Source organism: Salminus brasiliensis, chromosome 25 (assembly GCF_030463535.1).
Source record: "Salminus brasiliensis chromosome 25, fSalBra1.hap2, whole genome shotgun sequence".
NCBI classification, from domain to species: Eukaryota; Metazoa; Chordata; class Actinopteri; order Characiformes; family Bryconidae; genus Salminus; species Salminus brasiliensis.
Window position 1 is genome coordinate 22,990,849 of NC_132902.1, and position 20,798 is coordinate 23,011,646.

At 42.4% G+C, this 20,798-nt stretch overlaps 1 protein-coding gene across 2 annotated transcripts in view; it reads right to left on the minus strand.

Moving 5' to 3' along the window:
* Window positions 1-3,855: 3,855 nt before the first annotated feature.
* crtc3 (CREB regulated transcription coactivator 3) overlaps window positions 3,856-20,798 on the minus strand; it is a 47,007-nt gene continuing 30,064 nt past the window's right edge. For both annotated transcript variants that reach the window (XM_072671606.1, XM_072671605.1), the window contains 10 exons: window positions 19,853-19,956; window positions 13,663-13,701; window positions 13,013-13,098; window positions 11,212-11,261; window positions 10,842-11,059; window positions 8,345-8,610; window positions 7,821-8,060; window positions 6,113-6,196; window positions 4,806-5,001; window positions 3,856-4,105 (listed from right to left, as the gene is read on the minus strand). In XM_072671606.1, coding sequence (XP_072527707.1) covers window positions 3,900-4,105; window positions 4,806-5,001; window positions 6,113-6,196; window positions 7,821-8,060; window positions 8,345-8,610; window positions 10,842-11,059; window positions 11,212-11,261; window positions 13,013-13,098; window positions 13,663-13,701; window positions 19,853-19,956 — 1,489 coding nt within the window. In that variant the 3' untranslated portion in view covers window positions 3,856-3,899. The remainder of the gene's footprint in view (window positions 4,106-4,805; window positions 5,002-6,112; window positions 6,197-7,820; window positions 8,061-8,344; window positions 8,611-10,841; window positions 11,060-11,211; window positions 11,262-13,012; window positions 13,099-13,662; window positions 13,702-19,852; window positions 19,957-20,798) is intronic.

Below are 20,798 nucleotides of genomic sequence, written 5' to 3' on the forward strand. Positions count from 1 at the left end.
CTGGGCTCCCCCTACAGGTGGAGAGTGTAGTTCACTTTTGCTCCACTGCAATGATGACTTGCATTTTAAAAGATGAGATAAACAGAACCAGCAACTGAAAGTGAAAGAAGCGTGTGGCGTGAGGCAGGACTCCACATGGTTATGACTCGGGTTACGCAGTGTTACAAAGTTTTTGGAAGCGTTATTCAGCCCGTCTTACTGAAGTTACATAGTGCAGTTAGAAGTGTCCCAAGCCAGGTGTAGCAACGGCAGAGACGATACTCTTCCTTTTACAATCAGTGGCACTTTAGAATAATGTTGAAGCTGCTATTTTAAGGTGAAAATGCTACATAATGCTGCTTTAACACTGGAAGTGCTTTTCCAAAATGGACAGAATTACTATGCACTAAGGGATGAAGTAAGGTGTATAAGCGCTGTAAATCTGTATAACTCACTGAACACTACATAATGAATGAAGCAGATAATTATCACTTACAGAGCTGAGTAAAGTAAAGTTATGGCTGAACCTCCTGCTATAAAAATCGCAAGCTGCAGCTACTGCAGCAACTCCCCAACACAGGTAGTGACCGATAAACTCATGGGAGCTATTCTAAGCCAAAATCTAAGTGTTTATAGGTTTATATTTTTACTATCAAGAAGCTGAATGTTGAAATGGGCAGCATCACATATCAGGCTAAATTGCTAAAATCAGACAGGGGTGTGCGTGGTGAGCATGTGGTTGGTGTGGCGTAACAGATAACACCACTATCTGCCAGTGAGCTATTACACCATGGGGAAGATGGAGGGTTCAATTCCCAGTCTGGGTGACCGTATGCTGTGCTACACTAATAAGAGTCCTTGGGCAAGACTCCGAACACTATGTTGGCCCACATCTGTAATACGAGTAACCTTATAAGTCGCTCTGGATAAGAGGGTCAGCTAAATGCCACAAATGTAAATGATTAGATAAAAAAAAGATTTTAGGGGCATGCTTTGTGTTCATGGCAGAGAATGAAAGACTCTAATGTTGCATTTCTTGAATGTTGACTAATGCTCCTTTAAAGTGAGATTTTAAAGTAATAACATTACTGATATGCAACATGCCACGACTGAAAATGCATTCCTGAGCAACATTAATGCACTACAGTTTCATTAGAAACTATTTTTGGTCATTGGGGTCTACGACATAAAGAAACAAAACACAAAAAACAAAACACAATTAATAAAACAACAAAAAAAAGAAAAACGAGTTCCAAAGTGCATCCGTTCCAAAGGCGTACACAGTGTGCAAAATGACAGTGGGCAGAAACTGATGGCCAAAGTGGGGACAGAATTTACCTCACAAGTCTAAATGGGTAAGCTTTGTTCCAATGATCAGTGCAAACTTTGAAACCAGCAAATAAAGCAATGGCTAATGTATACCATGTCCACTATTAAACATCTTGACCACAGAGCAAATCCAGGCCAAACATCTAAACAGTCACCACAAACGACACACCCATAGAAAATTCAGAGCGAAACAGATCAACAAATAAACAAAAACATACAACACAAATTACAAGTCAGTATAAAATGTAGAATAAGAGAATTATATATATATATATATTAATTACAGACACATACAAGTAAAATAGTTCCTTTCTCATGGACTAAGTTATTCCAGCCATGTGAATTACTCCGATGCTGAATTCTGCATAGCCATAGCATGAGGAGGGCTTCCATTCACTTCCAACTGACTGGACCAATAAAGGATACAAATATATTCTTTTATTTATTTTTTTTTACCAAAACCATAAAAATTTCAACTTCTACTTATACATTTTAGTTCTTAAACTTTTTGTAAACAGTTTTCCCTTTTTTCGGCTTTAAAAATACATTCTAGTCAGACTGAAATTATGAGGCATATATAATTTGTGACAAACGTCTCTCATAATCTTTTCAATAATAAAAAAAATATTCAAGGAAAATGAAAAGAATGTTCTGTACAGAAACGACTGATCCCCTCAGCTCTCCACTGCTAAAACGTATAGGGGATTTTGACATGCATCTTTTGACATCTGAAGGGCTTTTAGCTTGTCCTATGATTTAAGCTCATCTACAGCCACTAAAGCAACCACTTACTGGTCTAGCATGCGCGCACACACACACACACACAGAGACACACACACACAGACATGTCTCTCTTTGGTCAGGATATTAGCCATGTATGTGTTAAAATTTCAAATCATGCATCAAAAAGGGGGAGGGGAGGAACAGGGAGGAGAGCAGAAAACAGAAGGGTTGGGGAGGAGGGTGGAAAAGAGGGTACAGGAGGTTATGAGGAGATGAGAGTGTAAAAAAGGGGAGATATTAGGGTGTAAAAAAAAAGGGTATGGGAAGGGGTGAGGGTGGAAAAAAGGGGAGGGTAAGAGGGTGGGGGAATGGGTACAGATGAGAGATGAGGGTGGATAAGAGAGGTTAGAGAGGATACAAGGGTCAAAATCAGGGGAGCAAAGTGGAAAAGAATGGAGGGGAGGAGATGAGGGCAGAAATCTGAGTAAGGAAGGGAAGGAGGCTGGAAAAGAGTGTTGGGATTGAAAGCAGAAAAGTGCAGAAGAGAAGAGAGGAGGGTGGAAAAGAAGGAAATGAGAGGGATGAGATGATTAGAAGGGTGCAGACAAGAGAAGGGCAGGAGAGGAGCAGAGAAGTGGAGGGGAGGGGAGGGCAAAAGGGCAGATTGGAGGGGAGCAACTTGAGCGATCTTGCTGGTGCACGAGACTGAAGCATGTGGCGCATCAATATGAGCTGGGAGCAGGCAGGCTGCTGACTCCTTCTGTTCCGTAACACACCATACTGTTGTGTATTCTCTCTCTACATAATCACACCCTGCAGTGAGGGCTCCAGGGGCTGCAGCTATGTGGCACACAATCAGCCAAACCTTCGTCCTGCTTTTCATGAATCTGACGCAAAATACAACTTTATGAGAACATCCAAAAATGGTGACATTCTTTTGGTTACAGCGATTCGGTGGGGACCAGGACAGTCAGGTCTGTAGCTGCACCCTTCCGACAGTGCCGATAGTGTCTGGTGTCTTGATTGTCACATTGCCGTGCATGGATTTACAATCGCTTTGATGCAAATTTGCTTGTGTTGGGTGGGTTCACTTCCTAGCCGCAGTCTTGAACCGCTGCAACGGGCAGGTCAGCAACAACTAAGGCTTTGGAAAAAAATAACCACAGTGATGCTGGTGACGCTCCTGAAAGGTCATTTTGCAACCAAAAAAAAAAAAAAGACTGCTCACACATTCACCAAGCTTTGATATTTAGAATCAATTCAGAATCAGAGTCTTGGGGACCTTCAGTAATCCCCAGTCGGGCCTTCAACAGACGTTACATATGGCACAGATTAAGCTTGGTCTAAATGACACGGTCAGTGAGGATTTCCCATTGAAAGTCCTTGCTGGAAGTCTAGGACCAGGCTTACTCTGGGTGTGGCAAATGATTGAGTGAAGCATTCAGATTGACTTTGCACGTCTCTCCCCCCTTTGAGCTCTCGGCTCAGCGTGAGCATCATAATCATCACCGTCTCGAGCGGCAGATGGAGAACGCAGAGTGAGAATGGCCCCTGAGAGACGCCGCTTGTAAGCCAGTCGCAGTAATTGGCTCGTCAGTCATTATACATTAAGATGTAGTGTCTGTGTATTTCATGAATGTACAAAATTAAAATGCAAAAAAGGCTTTACCTACAAGCATGTGTGTAAAAAGCAGGGTGGGGTGCTGCTGCTGGAGTTTCGTGCATGTGGATGAGCTGCTTCTCATGCGGATGTGTTGTTGAAAGAGAGAGAAAGAAAAAAAAAAAAAAAAAAAAAAAAAAAAAAAAAAAAAAAAAACAGGGGGAGAGACACTGGGTGAGTATGAATATGTGGGCCCAAACGCGGCTCTTCAGAGTCTGTCGCTGCGAAAGCTGTCCTCCACTGAGGGGTCTGGCAGAACCATGTCGGGGTCACTCAGCATGCTCAGTCCATCCAAGCTGAGAGGCTCAATGCGAAGCTCGTCCTCCAGGGGGAAAACTCCCTCCGAATCGAAACACTCTGGAACTGACGATAACACGCTGCTGATGTCCTTAGACAGGCTGGGGTTTGAGTCATCTGAAAGAGGGGAGAAAGATAATAATACTTATTTGTTTATTTATTTTCAATTGTATTGGAGAAAGAAGATCGTTGGGTGTTAAAAAAAAGATGATTACTAATGGATTTTGAATTGTAGACGTGAAATATATATTCACGCTACTCAAAATGCATGTTAATTCCAGGTGTAAACAGGCTCATGGTGTCATAAAATGGTTACTGAAAGTACAAATAAGTGTTTTATGAGTGAAAGTACAGTGTTTAACAATCTCTACTAATATATATATATATTAATGTGATTTTACTGGACAATATTAATGTAACTAGTAATCAAATCAAATTCAATCAAAGCCAATATTTAAACACACTATGGTAAGAAATGGCAAAAATATAATGTCACAATATGCACATACACAGCTTAGCCTGTCCTATCGGAGTTATGTGGCTGTATTATCTATGAAAACACAAAGATCAGATGGGTATTGGCCAATACGCAACACTGAGGTTGTGAAGCTGAATGAATCACAGAGCAAAAAAACCTGAAGTGGGACATCCCCGCTTTAAATGGTAGTGAAGAAACAGTTACACATAAGGAAGTAAAACGCAGAAAAAAGCCTGAGTAAGACCGAGAACTGAAAACTGCTGGCACCAGATTTTTGATTTTGCCGACTGTTAGGTCAACCGTTCAGTTTCGCTCAGTGACTCCCAGCACATACCGCACCTGTGAGAATGATGTTGGGCACTCCACCTCCACAGTTAGAGTACAACATGTTGGGCTTCATCGACAGAGGGTCCTGCAGGTTGCCATGACTACCACCCAGGCCCATAAGGGACGCTTGAGAGCAGTAAAGGTTAGAGGATGGGTCAAATCCTCCGGCCACAGAGCTCATGGCATGCTCCAACGCGCTGTACTGGTCCTGCAGCAGGAGTTGGAAAAGAGGAAAACAAACAGGCAATCAAAAGACTTCAACCCCCCCTTACTCCTGTAACATCATCAGCGCTGCTGGTGCCAGAAGGAACAGAAGCAGCACCCTTGTTAATCATCTCTGCTTAAGGATATGGAGTGAAAACAGCCGTTGAAAATAAGACTATGCAAATGAGCATGAGAACCCATTTGGGCGAGAACGAGCCAATATGTACTGCCTAGTTATTGCTTAATATTGCAAACTATTTTTCTTTCCAATGAATGCATTCAGCTACAGTATGTTGCACGCACTGCTGACAGGGAGATGCAACATCCCTGCAGAGAGGTACTGCCAAAAGAATAGGACTCTCAGGAGCACATAAACATGAAACTATTGGCACCCTGCTGCCTAATGCCAGGAAAGGGCAAAAGGGGTATAAACCCCCAGCATTGAGCTGTGGAGCAGTGGAACTGGAGTGTTGTATGGAATGATGGATGGTGCTCCATCCAATACTTTTGGGATAATCTGGGGGTGAAGTGGGGTGGTAACCTTACTAACACTCTTTTTGCTGAATGCAATCAAATCCTCACAGCTCCTCCAAAATCTAGCAGAAAGCCTTCTAAAGATGCTGCTGATACTGAAGGTGGATGTACTCTCAATGATAATGCGAAGGCCACCAACCCAATGCTGATGTGATTGTTGCAGCTGAAGACGGCCTGAAGAACTGAGGCTGTTCATAATTTCATAATTTCAACACAAATTGTAGCAAAATTGATCAGCAATTATGATTGTTGGGCCCAAACCAATTACTGATCCTTCCAGCAGATGTTCACCATGCTTTAACAAGGATCTTCCACTCATCTAACGACCATCCTGTGAAAACCAAGTCTATTCATTCGATGACGCAGGAGCGATGTGAATCACTCATTTACACCATACTTTCACTATACTATCTACACCTGTGCGAATGTGAACCTGTAAACACAACAGGTACTGAGGAGAGTTATAAATAAACTTGTCAAGCCTAATGGTGTGGGTATTAGCATGCCTTGATAAAGTAAGACAAGGAATTGAGGGGCATTTATGGTCTGTGAGATATCTTGACAACAACCTTTGTTCTTACCTGATATGAGGGACACTTGGACTGGCGACCAGAGAATTGTGGATCCATGAATGGATCGTTGCAGAATGCGCCCATGTTGTTTGGCTTTAAAGAAACAAACAGAGCAAGTCAACTGTTAGATTGTATTGTACATAAATACAATAAATGGACAAAAGTATTGGGACACACCTCTTAATCTCTGAGTTCAGGGGTTTAACTCAGTCCCATTGCCACAGGTGTACAACATTATGTCCCTAGCCATGCAGTCTGCCTCTCTTACACACATAAGTGAAAGAATGGGAGGTTCTAAAGAGCTCACTGAACTCCAGAGTGGTTCTGTAATAGGATGTCACTGTCGCAACAACAAGTCAGCTGGTGAAATTTCTTCCCTTTTAGATATTCCACCATCAGCTGAGAGTGGTATTGTTAAAAAGAGGAAGCAAACTCAGCCATAAAGTTAAACACAACTTGTATCCTGATTTAAAGTTGTTCCATCTTTAGCATGTAGCATTTAATGTAAAAAAAGGCTGATTTCATGATTTCTGTCAAAACATTCAAATCAAATTTAGTTCGAAAGCGTTTTTCACAACAAATATAGTCACAAAGCTTATCAGAGCTGTACGGGGATCCGGGTCCAAGCCTCCTTTGATCAAGCCCAGGGATTTGACAGCATTTAGCAACAAGAGCGTTAGTGAGGTGAGGATGTTGGATGATCACCACCCCACCTCATCATCCCCAACTCCCCACCTCATCCCAAAAGTATTGGATGGAGCACCACCATCATTCCAGAGTACACAGTTCATCTGCTCTACATGCTGGGGGGCTTTATACCCCTCTAGACTACACCTGGTGTTAGGCATGGTGCCAAAAGGTTCATGTTTATCTCCTCCAGAGAGTCCTATTCTATTGGCAATACCTCTCTGCAGGGACTAGAAAAGCTGTTTGTGTGCATTTGCATATCTTAATGTAGCTGAATGCATTCATTAGAAGGTGTGTCCACAAACATTTGGACATAACGTATGCGTTCACACAGACACACACACAAAAAAAAAACTAAAAACATTTGTTTTTTTGTTGTTACAGCACCTATTACTTTTAGTACTTTTTAAAACGTATTATTCTTTTTCTGTTTATTGTTTAGTGTATTTTTCTCTCTTAGTGTAAAATCTCTGTTTGTTTGTAACATGTTACAAGTAAAATTCCTTGTATGTGTAACATACTTGGCAAAATAAAGAGATTCTGATAATACAAAAATACATAATGTAAATATTATAAAAACAAAAATATATAAACATATATTATATAATATTTATAATATATAAAATTTGAAAAGTACTTTTTCAAAGACCCAAAGATGCTGCTGATTACAACTGTAAGGACAATGGAAATGACAAAACATCAGAAAACCACACAGATGAGGAAATGAGCACAGAGGAGGAAATGATGAGACAGAGGAAGGCTGTATGTGAGAGAAATTGAGTGTTTTTAAAGGTTGAATTTGAACAGAGAGAGAGAGAGCTTGACTGTTAAAGTTGTGGTGGGACAGAGTTCCAGAGGCGCGGAGCAAGTCTGGCGAAGATCACCAAAGCCACAGAAGTTGGAAGAGAGAATGGTAAGCAGTGTGCGTAGGTATGTGAGGCTGAAGAAGGTTAAAGGTAAACACCACTTTTTTATATTCGATGATTCCAGTCTTTAAATCCCAGTTCGATAAGTTCAAACAGGTACTTACAGCTCCAGAGTTGAAGTCCAGGTGTACATTCTGTAAAGGAGAAACAGGCGGCTGATGCTGTTGCTGTTGTTGTTGCCCTCCCTGAGGTTGGCGCTGTTGCCCCACAGCATGCTGAGAGCCCTGTGGCATGGATGGATGGGACTGAGGCGGCTGCTGTTGTAAGGACTGCTGGGACTGCTGGTAGAGTGGGTAGGGAGGAGGTGGCTCCATTGGTAGGTTGCTGGTGTCCAAGGCAACCCCCTGTCAAGACAGAGAAAGAGAGAGGGAGCGCGCGAGTGAGGAAGCACAAAAAAATCAGGGCATTTGCAAGTCTGCCACAGGATGTTTCAGGACAGTGTGTCCCTGGCCTTTCTCTCCGAGCAGGTGCCAAAATCTCAACTCAGCAGTTTACAAAAGCCTTCCAGGAAGTCTGGGAAACTTCTCATCAGCTTGCACCTAAAGCTGAGGAGCCACGATTTAGCTGTTCTAGAGTAATGGTAATAAGAAGTGCGCTCTGGGAGAAATGCACACTCGAGTAACTGTACCTGAGTGATGGGGGAGAGAGAGGGCGACATGGTGGGCGACAGCTGCTTCCCCAGGCTGCGGCGCTGCTCAGACCCGGGAGAGAGGGTCAGAGGGCTTATGGGGGCAGGCCGTCTCCTGGGCGAGGTGGCCATGCCTCCGGGAGGAGGGTTGGAGAGCGAAGAAAGCCGCAGGGATGAGTGGATGGAGGGATTGCTGAGAGACGAGTGCAGCTGAGAGCCGGAGAGTGATGCCTGGATGGAGGGGTTGCTTAGAGAGGAGGAAAGGCCTACCATAAAAAATAAAATAAAAAAAGTTAGGACCTAGGACACCATGAAAACCGGAAAATTTTATATATATTTTTTTAACATCTGAACATTATTGAAACATGGAAGTAATATAATTAAGGACAATCAGGACACACCACATTTATCACAACTTAAAATGTGTAGAATTAGAATCAGGTGCAGCACATCAGCTGCAGATGATCAGAACATGGTTAGAGAGGATTCTGGAGGAGTCTGTCTTATTTAAACCTCAGACTTTTAGTCTGGTCTGCTCTTGATAGCTGAAGTGAGTGGTGAAGATCATCATGGCTGATCCGTAGAACTCTCTGAGGCCTTCAGAAAGAAGGTTGTAGATACAGAGGAGTCTGGGAAGGGGTTTAAAAAGATCTCAGAGCAATTAGAAATAAGCCGTTCCACTGTCCACTAAACTATCCACGAGTAAAACTACTGCCAGCATGGCCAGATCAGACCGTCTGAGCAAGTTCAGCCTAAGAGCAGACCACAAAAAAAAAAAAGTCTCCAACAGTCCTAAAATGTAAAAACAGGTAGATCATACAACAGCGGAAAATTTGACCATTATGGGAGGTGTGCAAGGAAGAAAAAAAAAAAAAAAAAAAAAAAAAAAAAAAAAAAAAAAAATATATATATATATATATATATATATATATATATATATATATTCATGCTTCATCTACCTTGTATTATTATTATGATTATTATTATAGGTTTTGTTCTTATCATCATTATTACACTCATTGCTTTAGCAACAGCACTCATTACAGTCAATAAAATCCTAACTTGGAGATACAGCATATCGCCAATAATGGTCCTATACAACAAGTCCAATCCTGCTGGACGTCTACAGTCTCAGCCTGGTGTCCTCTCCCTTAGTAAGACACTGAGGGATTGTTTGTGAGCGGCCAGACCACTGAATACAGGGAGAACAGAGCTGTTTATGTGCAGCCAATTCAGTCAGGTCAAAGTTCGCCGTGACTCTGGGCTTCAGCCAACCTGCATCCAGTTCAGCCGACATGGGCAGGAGCAGCGGGCCAGCGCAAGCCGTTCCCAGACATGGGTCTGAATGGAAGGTCCAAAGCTCAAGAGAGTGGAAGTGAATGAGAGCAATCAGATAGCGGAAAGCATGGGGGTGGGCGGAGGGAGGGGAGCCCGGCTGCTCTTATGCATGGACATGGGTCTGCAGAGGACAAACTGCATTCATTCAGTCTAGAGTAGCCCCAGAACAAAGGGTGGAGTGTTCACACAGGGGCTTGGGTAGCACGGCTGCTGCGGAGTTCAGCTCAGGAAACTTGCATGTGTGGCGTTAAGTATCGGTCACAAGCATATTAGGTCTCACAGCTTCTGTCCCTTTGCATCATTCATTTCAGTTCATCTCTGCTCTAAAAACACTTCTTATTTCTTCAGTCATTTTTCAATCTTTATGCTCACTTTTACACTTCCCTGCTCAACTAAAAAAAGATACTGATTGAAGTGTACCATCTCAACCATCTTAAGAATACAATTAGTTCAATTAGAGGTGGTTCTCCATCACTGTGTTCATTAGAACATCTCCAAAGTTCTCCTCGCTCATGGAATCTAGTATTATTTAGAGTTCTCCTCAGATCAACACCTGGTTTGGTAAATCAGGGCTTAATGATGGTAAATCAGGTGAGCTGCTGCTGCTGCTGATGGAGTTGAACACATCCTCCACGCTGTGCTGGCTGGACTGGGGGACGTCCAGGAGAAACCTGGAGGAACCGAGCTCTGTTCTTCAGACTAGCTCACCGACAAGATCTCACTACTTTCTTCAGAGTGAGACGTTTGTGTACCTTTGTACTGTATTTCTGTTTGTTATTTTACCATGACTATTACATTTATTTATTGATTGATTTATTTATTTATTATTATTATTATTTTTACATTTTATTTATGTAAATATCTGCATAGTACTGTATGTATATACAAATGACTAATATTATTTTAGATATCATCGCTGTCAAACACAAATTTGGGTTTCAGGTTTTTGTATTTCCTATTTTTTCCCATATAAATTAAATATGCCAGCTTCCATTAACACGATATGCAAATTTTGTGCTGAAAGGGCCAACAGAAATGGTCCAAAATAAAGTTAAATTTCAGTAAAGTTAAGAATGTGCAGTTCAAGATCAAATAAATGGTCACAGCCCTAAACTCCACTATGTTCTCCTCTCATACATGCATGGACCCTCACGCTCACCCTGAGAGTTTCCGATGCCCAGGTGCATCATGGCTGCAGGAAGATTTCCTGTGCTGCTGCCCCCACTCAGGTTGGGATACCCCACCTCCTCAGGGTCCAGTGGGGTGGGTAGAGGAGAGGGGAAGTGCAGGTTACTGAGGTCAGGCAGAGAGCCGCCTGTGTTCAAGGTGCCCTGGTAGTGAGAGAGACCAGCATTCTGCTCTGGAGACAGGAATATACTGTAAATAAAAGAGAAGCAGGACAAACACGGACATGGTCAATACTAATAACAGGCCTGAGACTGTGGTTCCACAGTGTATTAAACAATCAGCACTCATTTGAAGCACAGAGATCACAGTGAGCTATGTATAAGGAAGCCATTCAGACATACTTGATTCCAGGCACTTCACAGGATTTGGGCCGTGACGACAGGGACTGCACCTGCCGCAGAGGGACGCAGAATGTTAGGCTGGTGTGTTTCACCCAGCACACTTAAAAGGACTCTCCCAATCAGACCACAAAGAGTAATGCGTGCGCACACACACACACACACACACACACTAATAGCACAAAAACAAGGCTTTCTTTCACAGAGTTCCTAAATCTGCTGAATGCAATAAAGATAAAACCCTTGAGGGCAGTGCAATATGCATGTGTGATAACAGTTAAACTTTATTTTAAGGAACACAAAACAAAGATCCTAATAAACTCTTATTTATTACTAAATGACTTTTTCCACTATGTAATAAGTCATAATACTCTTTATAATCTTTAGAAAGTAATAATAATATGATAATGTGTGAAAATCACTGATAACCTGATGATTAGTTGTAATAGTGCACAATACATACATACATACCACCCTGTTATGCATATGTTAATATACATTAATAATTAGTAGTTCCAGGTTAATGATTCATGTGAATAAATTTATTAAGTTAAGATTTATTAAGCTAACATAAATATTAAATTTTTTATTACATATTAAATGTTATATCTATTTGAAATTGATCGAACACAAAACAAAGACCCTAATAAACTCTTATTTATTATACTTTTTCCACTATGTAATAAGTCTCATAAGTCTAATAAGTCAGTGTGAAAAATCACTGAACCTGATGATTAGTTGTAATAGTGCACAATACACACATAAATACCACCCTGTTATGCACATATTAATATACATTAATAATTAGTAGTTCCAGGTTAATGATTCATGTGAATGATTTTATTAAGATTTATTAAGCTAAAGTAAATAATCACTAATACACCAAGAAGTTCCATATTCTAAATTGAGGTTTTACTCATCACTAATTAGAGACTAAAAGCACGGAATATGTATGAAACTTTGGTAGCAAAACATACAGGTGCTCAGTTTATCAGAACTTGGTTGTTAAAAAGGATTAAAACGAACATCTTGCTGCCTGCCATCAGCAGCCGGAGCCTGAGAGAGCACAACTGGCCTTGCTCTCTCTTGGTAAGTGGATGGCCCTCGCTCTTTCTTCCCACTTTACTTTGGGGTGATGCTGGCCAAAACGGGCATCTGCTAGCCGATGCATCAAAGCAGGGTACCTGGCACTTTCCTCTGAGAGCGTTGGTTGTCCAATAAAACTGCATTGGCAGCAGTTTGAAAAGAGCAGATAGCTGGTTGCACATGCGCAAGCGGAGGCATGGGTCAGTCCTCACCCACCTAACCCTCCCTACTAACATCTACCCAGCGTGAATGTTGTTTGAAGGCCATTTCCTGTGCTATGGATTCTACGTATTACTAATTATAGGCTAAATTACAACTAATAATGCAAGTATTAGAGATTCTCACATAACAGACCTCCAGCTATGTATTAATGAAGGTCATAATGAATATAATAGTTTAATGCATACTCAATAAATCATTTAGAAAGGTCTAATAAATAAAGTGTTCCTATGACTACAATATGGCGAAATACAGAGTGCTTGTACATGAAATATACAAGTGCCATGAATGTAAGATAAATTATGAAGAACGGTCAGGCTGGAGGAAGCTAAGCATTAATCAAGGCAACATCAATCATTATGTTCACAATGTTCACAATAACACAGTGCAAAATGTTCCAGGCTCAGTCCGCAGAAGCTAATATATAAGCCCAGTTGCACTACTGCACCAACCCCATTCCGCACCTCACTCACTATAACCCATTCACTCGCTCACTCACCTTTTTGGCTTCCCACAGCTGCTTGGGCAATGGCTTGCTCACACCAATCAGACTCTCCTCATTAGGGATGGCAGGGAATGAGAAGACTGCAGGAAAAAGGAAAGAAAATCCATTAGTCACATCACACAGGATGCTTAGGTCTTCAGAAAGAAGAAAATAGTGAGCTGATGACCTGGTTTTAGTCATAAAATCCACTCAAGCTATTAAAAATCTTATTTATAAAATTAATTATAAAATATTAATTATAAAAAAGTCTTTAAAAAGCTCCTGAATTGCTCTCCATTCTCCAAATATCTCAGCAGAAAATGAACAAAAGACGAAGAGAGATTCTAATTAAGTACCAAAATGGCACTCTCCCTGTGTCTGACCATTCTTGCCAGCAGGGGACACCAACACTAACAATTATCACTCTAGCTGCACATAAATACACCGAACCAGCTCTGGTAAAACCTGAAGCCAGTTTCATCAGACAGGAAAAAACACCTCCAAGCTGCTGGGCCACATAGTTAGTTACGGTTCCAGAAAAAGTTCAGCAAAGAGTGCAGAGTGTGAAGAAGGCCTCCAGCAGGGTCAGCAACCTGTAACAGATCTACATACAGCTCCAGACTCTCTTCACCTGCACCCACACACACAAGTACATACACACTTACCATCTCCTGTACCATCCACCTCTGCTTCGTTCATGCTGGCTGCACCACCAGAACCACACAGACACAGCACAGAAGACAGGAGAAGAGAGGAATTCATTTATCATCACAAAATCTCTTTAAACTTAAACAAACATTCCTTAAATACACTGGATTTAGCACGAGTGTCCGTCAGCACTAGCAAAAATACAGCACTTCAATATTACACAAATAAAAATAAAAAGTCATACCACATGGCTTATAAATAATCAAACACAAATCCTGCATAAGGTCCAGACTTTAATAATCCATGCGACTCTGGTTGTCAGTGTGAGTGACAGCTAACTTTTCTTTTATTTATTTTTTTTTACATTATGAAATATTCACACTCTGGACTGAACGCGGTGCAGAACGTGGATTCTCCGCATCCCAAAAGCAACAGAACTAAGAGGGAAAAGGCGCTTGAGGCAGGATAACTAATATGTTTATTTTTATTTCTGTATAAGAAGGCTCTTTATAGCTTTAAGCTGCAGTGCTGGATGTTAAACCCCGCTGGGAGAGCTTTCGCACTCCCAGCACAAATATTTAATTCATACAAACTGAGTCACTTAGAGTGCACGCTTAGCTCCGCCCACTACTGGGTCTGGAGGCCCAAGCGGCAGCCTTCCGCTGCGGGCTGGACTCGAACAGGAAGGCGCATTGCTTCAGTGTCTCTGTAAGACAACCATATGAGGAGCGGCTTCAAGCGAGAGAAGAAAAAAAAAAGGCCTCCTGTGAAGCAGAAAGTGCTGTGAGAATCAAAGGACAGCCATTGTGTGGTGAGCATTAGAAAGATCCTTAAGAGAACAGGCCTTCTTTCTCCTTCTCTGGGGTGTGTTGGGCCAGTGCTGGCGCAGAGTGTGGGCTCAGCGTAGGCCTGGAGCCAGACTCCCTGCTCTACAGCTCCAGCAGGGCAACTGGGCTCAGACACCCGGCAGAGAGCAGACACACACACTGGGAGCAAACTAATGTCCGGCAGGACCTCAAAGGCTGAGGATATCAAACCTTTGAAATTCTCCCAACAGGGGAAAAAAAACAACTAGGGTGGAAGACGCTCAGCCTGGGACCATGTCTGTATTAGAGAGGTTATTATCGATTATAGTAATAATTAATTAATCATTTTTTGAGGAGTTTAAAAGGCGGCAAACATTTAAAATGAGCTTTAAAAAGCTTCCAAAAATACAATAATGCAACAAGAAAGTCTTTAAAAAGCAGAATGGTTAAAAAAAAAGCATGTAAAAAGGCACTCTCTTAAAAACAACAGTGCAACAAATGTTTTTTTGAGCAACGCCACAGAAGAACTACTTGGTTGCATAAAAGAACTGTGCCTGTAAAAGACATGTGAGAGTGTGAAAAACCTTCAGAAGGTCTAAAGAAAAGGAATTTTCCAGTTTAAGGTTCTTCACACTTACATAAGTACCTCTATTTTGGTACTTTAAGCACCCAAAAGTGGTCCTTCTCTGGCATCGCTCAAAGAACCATTTGTAGCACCTTCATTTTAAGACTGCAGAAGAATTGTCCATGCAAATTGACCATGCAAACTGCTGACTAATCACTGACAACTGATTGAGAAGATAAAACCCTAAACTGCAGCATTTTAATTACAGTAATTTCCCCGTCTTTACAAACTCTGCTTTCGAGCCTGTGCTAGTGATCTGAATCTAACCCTAAATCTACATCTGAATTAGTGCAGGGCATGAGTTGCTCTGCTTAGCAACAAAATCCAAAATAATTCTTGTAACGATATCTTGGATGAAAGGCTTATGTAAGAACAAAATTTAAGCTGCGTCACAAACGTTAGTAAATACTAGTTAGGGGGCAGATACTCAAGAGTATGACCACTGGTACACTGCAACACCCAGAGGAGGAGCCAGCAGTGCACATAATGAATATTTTGCACTAGAGGAGCTTACAGAAATAGACTCCTGTAGGGTCGGGAGGGGGGGGGCTAACTCTGCTTCAGCATAATAACACTGCAACGGTAGGTGTTTAGTCAGACAGATGGACGTGAATTCAAAAAGCTGGTTGGTGTTTGTTCTGTCCAGCCAGTTCCAGCTCATCTAACAGTGTGGAAGGCTGCACGGCTGCACTGCGGAGTCTGCAGTCTGGAGTCTGGGTGCCAAAAGCAGATTTAATCCCAACTGTCAGTCAGAACTGTAACTTTTCCCTTATCAGCCAACACATCTCTGCAGAAGACAAGTGCCCCGGGCTACAGACTCTGTGCCTCATCTGCTGCAGACTCATACCTGCCCTGGATCCTTCACGCAACATCCTGCTTAAACTTGTTGACTAAACAAAGAGAGGAATAATCCATCAGGAAAACAGCGATGTAATCCTGCCCGCCCCAACACAGATCTGATAAACTACATCTCCGGTGTTACAGCTACATAAACTCTCTGCTTGCTGAGAGAGAGAGTGTGTGTGTGAGAGAGAGAGAGAGAGAGAGTGAGAGAGAGAGAAAGCGAGAGAGAGAGAGAGAGAGAGAGAGAGAATGTGAGAGAGAGAGAAAGCGAGAGAGAGAGAGAGAGAGACACACACACACACACACAGAGCTCTGCAGGTTCAGCCCTCACTGCTCAGTAGAGCTAAGCTTTACCCTTGTTCATTACTTGCGCACACACACACACACACACACACACACACACACACACACACACACACACACACACACACACACACAGTGTGCAATTAGTAAATCGTTGCCTTGTATCTAACAGCAACTTTACAAGAGAATGGAAAAACAGCTTAACTTTCAATGGAAGTCAATGTATAAAGATTAGATTCCGAAAGTCATTTTGGAGCATTTCTATTGGTCCGTTCCTCTCGACACTTACACACTACATAAAAAACAGCTGCCAGATTGAAGTTAGATAAAAAAAATGAAAAACAACAGAGATCTCCAAAAATAGAGATACACAGATCTTGCGTGACCGTGACGATATACTGACAGTTCATCATTTTTATGACCCAGACCAGAGTAGGCCCAAGAAGAGGTTTGATTTGGCCCACCCTTCACCCAATGAGAGAACAGAAATGCAGACAGTTTATTGGCTAAATCCATGCATATTGTCCATTGTCCCAGATACACCCACTATACAGGTTTACAATTACTGACTGTAGCCCGTCTACTATCAGCCACCCTCTCCCCCATCACGGGTCAGTTCACACTGTGCTTTGGAGTTCGGTACGGTGGGAAAAATACTTGCCCTGGAGCTACGAGGCCAACATGATCGACTAAAAGTACCAAGTAACAAGAAGTTCATTCGTAGATATGATGTTGCTAAATGGTTGCTATAGTGTTATTAGGTGGTTGCTATAGTGTGATATGAGGTCAATATAGTGTTGCTAGATAGTCGCTATGGTATCACCAGTGGTTTTTATGGTGTTGCTAGGTGGTTGCTATGGAGTTGTTTAGTAGTAGTTTGTGCTAGGTGGTTGTCAGTGTTAGGTGTTTGCTATGGTATCACAGGAGGCTTCTATGGTGTTGCTATAGTGTTGCTACAAGCTCGATATGGGGTAGTGATAGGTGGATACTTTGGTGTTGGTAAATGGTTGCAGTAATGTTGGTAGGTGGTTACTACTGCATCATAGGTGGTTGCTATGAGGTCTATATAAGGTAGCTAGATGGTCACTATAGCGTTACAGGGTGTTGTTATGGTGTTACTCGGTGTTCACTATAGTGTTGCTAGGTTGTTGCTAAGAGGTTGCTGGTGTTACTACAAGCTTGATATGCGACATGGTCCCTGTGGTGTTGATAGGTGGTCGCTATGGCAGTACAAGTGGTTCCTATAGTATTGCTGTATAAGTGTCTGCAATGGTATTGCAGGTGGTTGCTATTATGTTGCAAGGTGGCCGCTATGGTGTTATGTGGTTGTTGTGGTATCCCAGTGGTTCCTCATACACTAGCTGAAAAAAGGATCCTGGTAATGTTTGAGTTTGGGGTTCGAGGGTAAAAATAGCTTTAGACGGTTGAGTAAGAGTAAGAGAACAACATCCACAGATTACACAGCATCAATCCGTTCTCCAGCCACAACAACAAAAATAATACAGGAAGCAAAAGAACAAAGAAACGTCCCTGGATATTATAATCCATACTTCACAATACTTTAATACCCTGGATCTAAATCCTAGTCCAAAAGCTCCAGATCCCAGACATCTCTGCCTTTTCCCTGCTATGATAATGACTTGATAATGACCTGATGGGAGTCGGGCGGGACAGAGCAGGACCAGCACATATATAAAGCTAAGACAGTAAACTACAGCTAAAACCCAAGGAGAACTCAGGAAAAGCCCACCACACACAGTTCTTCCCAGGGGTCCAGGCTCTGCACACACTAGGGAAATCTATGTTACAGCACATGAACTGCAACGGTGTTGTCTGTTAATCAGTGATCCAGGGCTTTCTAAATAAACACAGCGAACAACCGCAACCACCTTCACACGAGCGCAGCAGAAGACTTCAGCACCGTGTAATCTGCAGCACTACAGCAGCCCACGCCAGCGTCTCAGAGAACACCACAAACACACCCGCAGTTACAACTTTGTCACAGATGCCTGAGAGAATGAGAACGGTGATGATCACAGTACGGATGTATTAATGCTGACACAGACACAGCGCCACACACCCCTGCAGAGAGTGCTGTGACCCAGCCTCCAGCCCGCCCACACTAGACAGTAGGAGTGCCACTGGGGCAGAGTATGAAAGGCAGAGAACTTTTTAGAAAGTAATGTGACCTCAGAACTGCAAATCTGATCTGAAAACTTCTAGTTTAAAAGTTGTGTTTATGATGTAAATATTATCATATTAATATCTAAAAATTAAAGTCACATTTTAAGACGCTTATTATTTTTGTCGTACTGGTAAAAGTATCAAGGCACTTGTGTTGTAGCGCTATTCAAAAGTCACATGTCGCTACAAGATCAGTACAAAAAATAAACCTCGAAGGCATAACGATGAACCTAAATTTTTATTTATCTTAAAGAGAAAGTCAGGCAACTTTCAGAAAGTTTCGGTTTGCTCCACCTGGTGTCGTACAGCGCCCCCCTGAGGTAGCTGGTATGGCCTGCAGTGTGTAAATGTTTCCGCATACACAACAACCTACAACTGTCAAACAAAAAGGTGACACCTCCTTGTCCTTGTCTACTAAAATTTTAAAAACTGTAATAGATTTAAGCAGAGTCCTAGAGGCAGGTAGAGGCAACAGAACTACCACTACCATAGTGATACTCCCTAAAGCACTACAATTCCCACAAATCCAAACTTTACTTGCTAAAGGCTTCTGGGTAGAACTCGCATTTGTGAAATCTGCTTCTACATGTCTCTGTGTGACTGCCTGCACCACACCATGGCTATATGAACACACACACCGTTAAACCTACACCTACAACCACTATGACCCCAGGGTTGCAGGTTCGAATCCCAAATCATGCTGCCTGCCATCAGCAGCCGGAGCCAGAGCGAGCACAATTGGCCACAATTGTCTCTCTCTCTCTCCCTCTCCACCCACGTCACTTCCGTCTGCTAGCCTAGGCGTCAGAGCTGGGTATCTGGTGCTTTTTCCTCTGAGGAGAATGTTGCGTTGGCGGCAGTTTGAAAAAGAGGCGGAGGCTGGCTGTGAATGTCTCGGAGGAGGCATGCATCATTGAGGTAAACAAGCAGTGAGTATCAGTTTATCAACATGAGTATGACATGAGCACGATTGTTCCAAAATCTAAAAAGTAGACCTGGGCAATATGACAATATTTTATCCTATTGTGATCAATTTTGTTATTGTTACAATATGCTTTTTTGAGCATATGGAGGAGACAGTTAGTGCTTAATAAACACTGATCAGCTGCAGGTTTCAGTACAAACAGTGTAATTAGACTGGTTTAATAACACGCTATTGATGTTTTTAGTCTCTGATTACATGTACCGGGATATAAATATTGTGTAAATATCGTGATATAGTATTTTTACCATATCGCCCAGCCCTACTAGCTCTGCAGAGATGAGCATTTGCCTCTTTTAACTCAGGTCACAGTTAGGTGTGTTTAAAGAGGCCGAAAGCTAAACTCTACAAAGCTGTGGCCCTCAAGGAACTCAGTTTGCAACCCCTGTGACAGAATGACGGCCCATTTATCACAGCACTCTCACTGGCCAGGTAAAGTGGTAAGGGGGATTGATTGAGCTCACCGTTGCGCTGGGGAGGGCCTCTACCCATCTGCTGGTTCATGCCGAAGGGATCCTGTGGGTTGGGGTTCATCGCACTTGTGTGCAGAGCCGAGTCGGAGTTGGTTCTGTCGAGTACAGAGGAGAAAGTGAGAGAGTGGGGTGAGAGGGGGGGGGGGTGGAATATGGCATTAGCTACTGGCACAGTGGATGAACAACAATGGCCAGTTCCTTTCAGAGCAGCCAGCTGAGGCTGAGTGAAAGCCTGAGCACACAAGCAGGTAAATAAAACCTCAACCCCCTCCCAACCCAACCCCACCCAACATAACCCAACCCATCCACTCACTGCTCTCTTTAACCAGTTACACATGAGCTCTCTCTCAAGGGCTCTTCAGGAAGCTTCAGTGCTTTTCTGGCTCTCTCTGCAGAGCACACGCTCAGGACAGAGCTCCAACATTAATCACTGCACATGAAAAGGTGAATGCAGTGCATTTGTCTCCAAAAGCAGCCAGGGTTTTAAGTGCATTATGCATCACAGCAGAATAAAAACTGCAGCAACAAAGCATGAAAGCGAGTTGGTTTCGATGTCAGGCTGCGGTGCTTTTGGAGACAAACACAGAGACCAGGCTCAAATCTCCATTCAGAATGAAAACATGAACTTCACTGAAGATTATATCATACTGGGATGAACAGAAGGCTTCCAATTTACTCCTCTTTAACAGGTACATGTTAATCTTTAATCTAACTTATTTTATTTAGGGTAGAAACATTAGAACAACATATTCCCCATATGGACAAAAGTATTGAGACACTTGCACATTAACTGTTTTTTGATTTTTTTTTTCTGTATTTAAAAAGGTTTATCCTGCTTTTGTTGGAGTAACTGTGTCTACTGTACAGGGAGGTATTGGAGGGAGCACCACAGCGCCACAGCTCAATGCTGGAGGGCCCTATTCCCCCGAGATCAAGC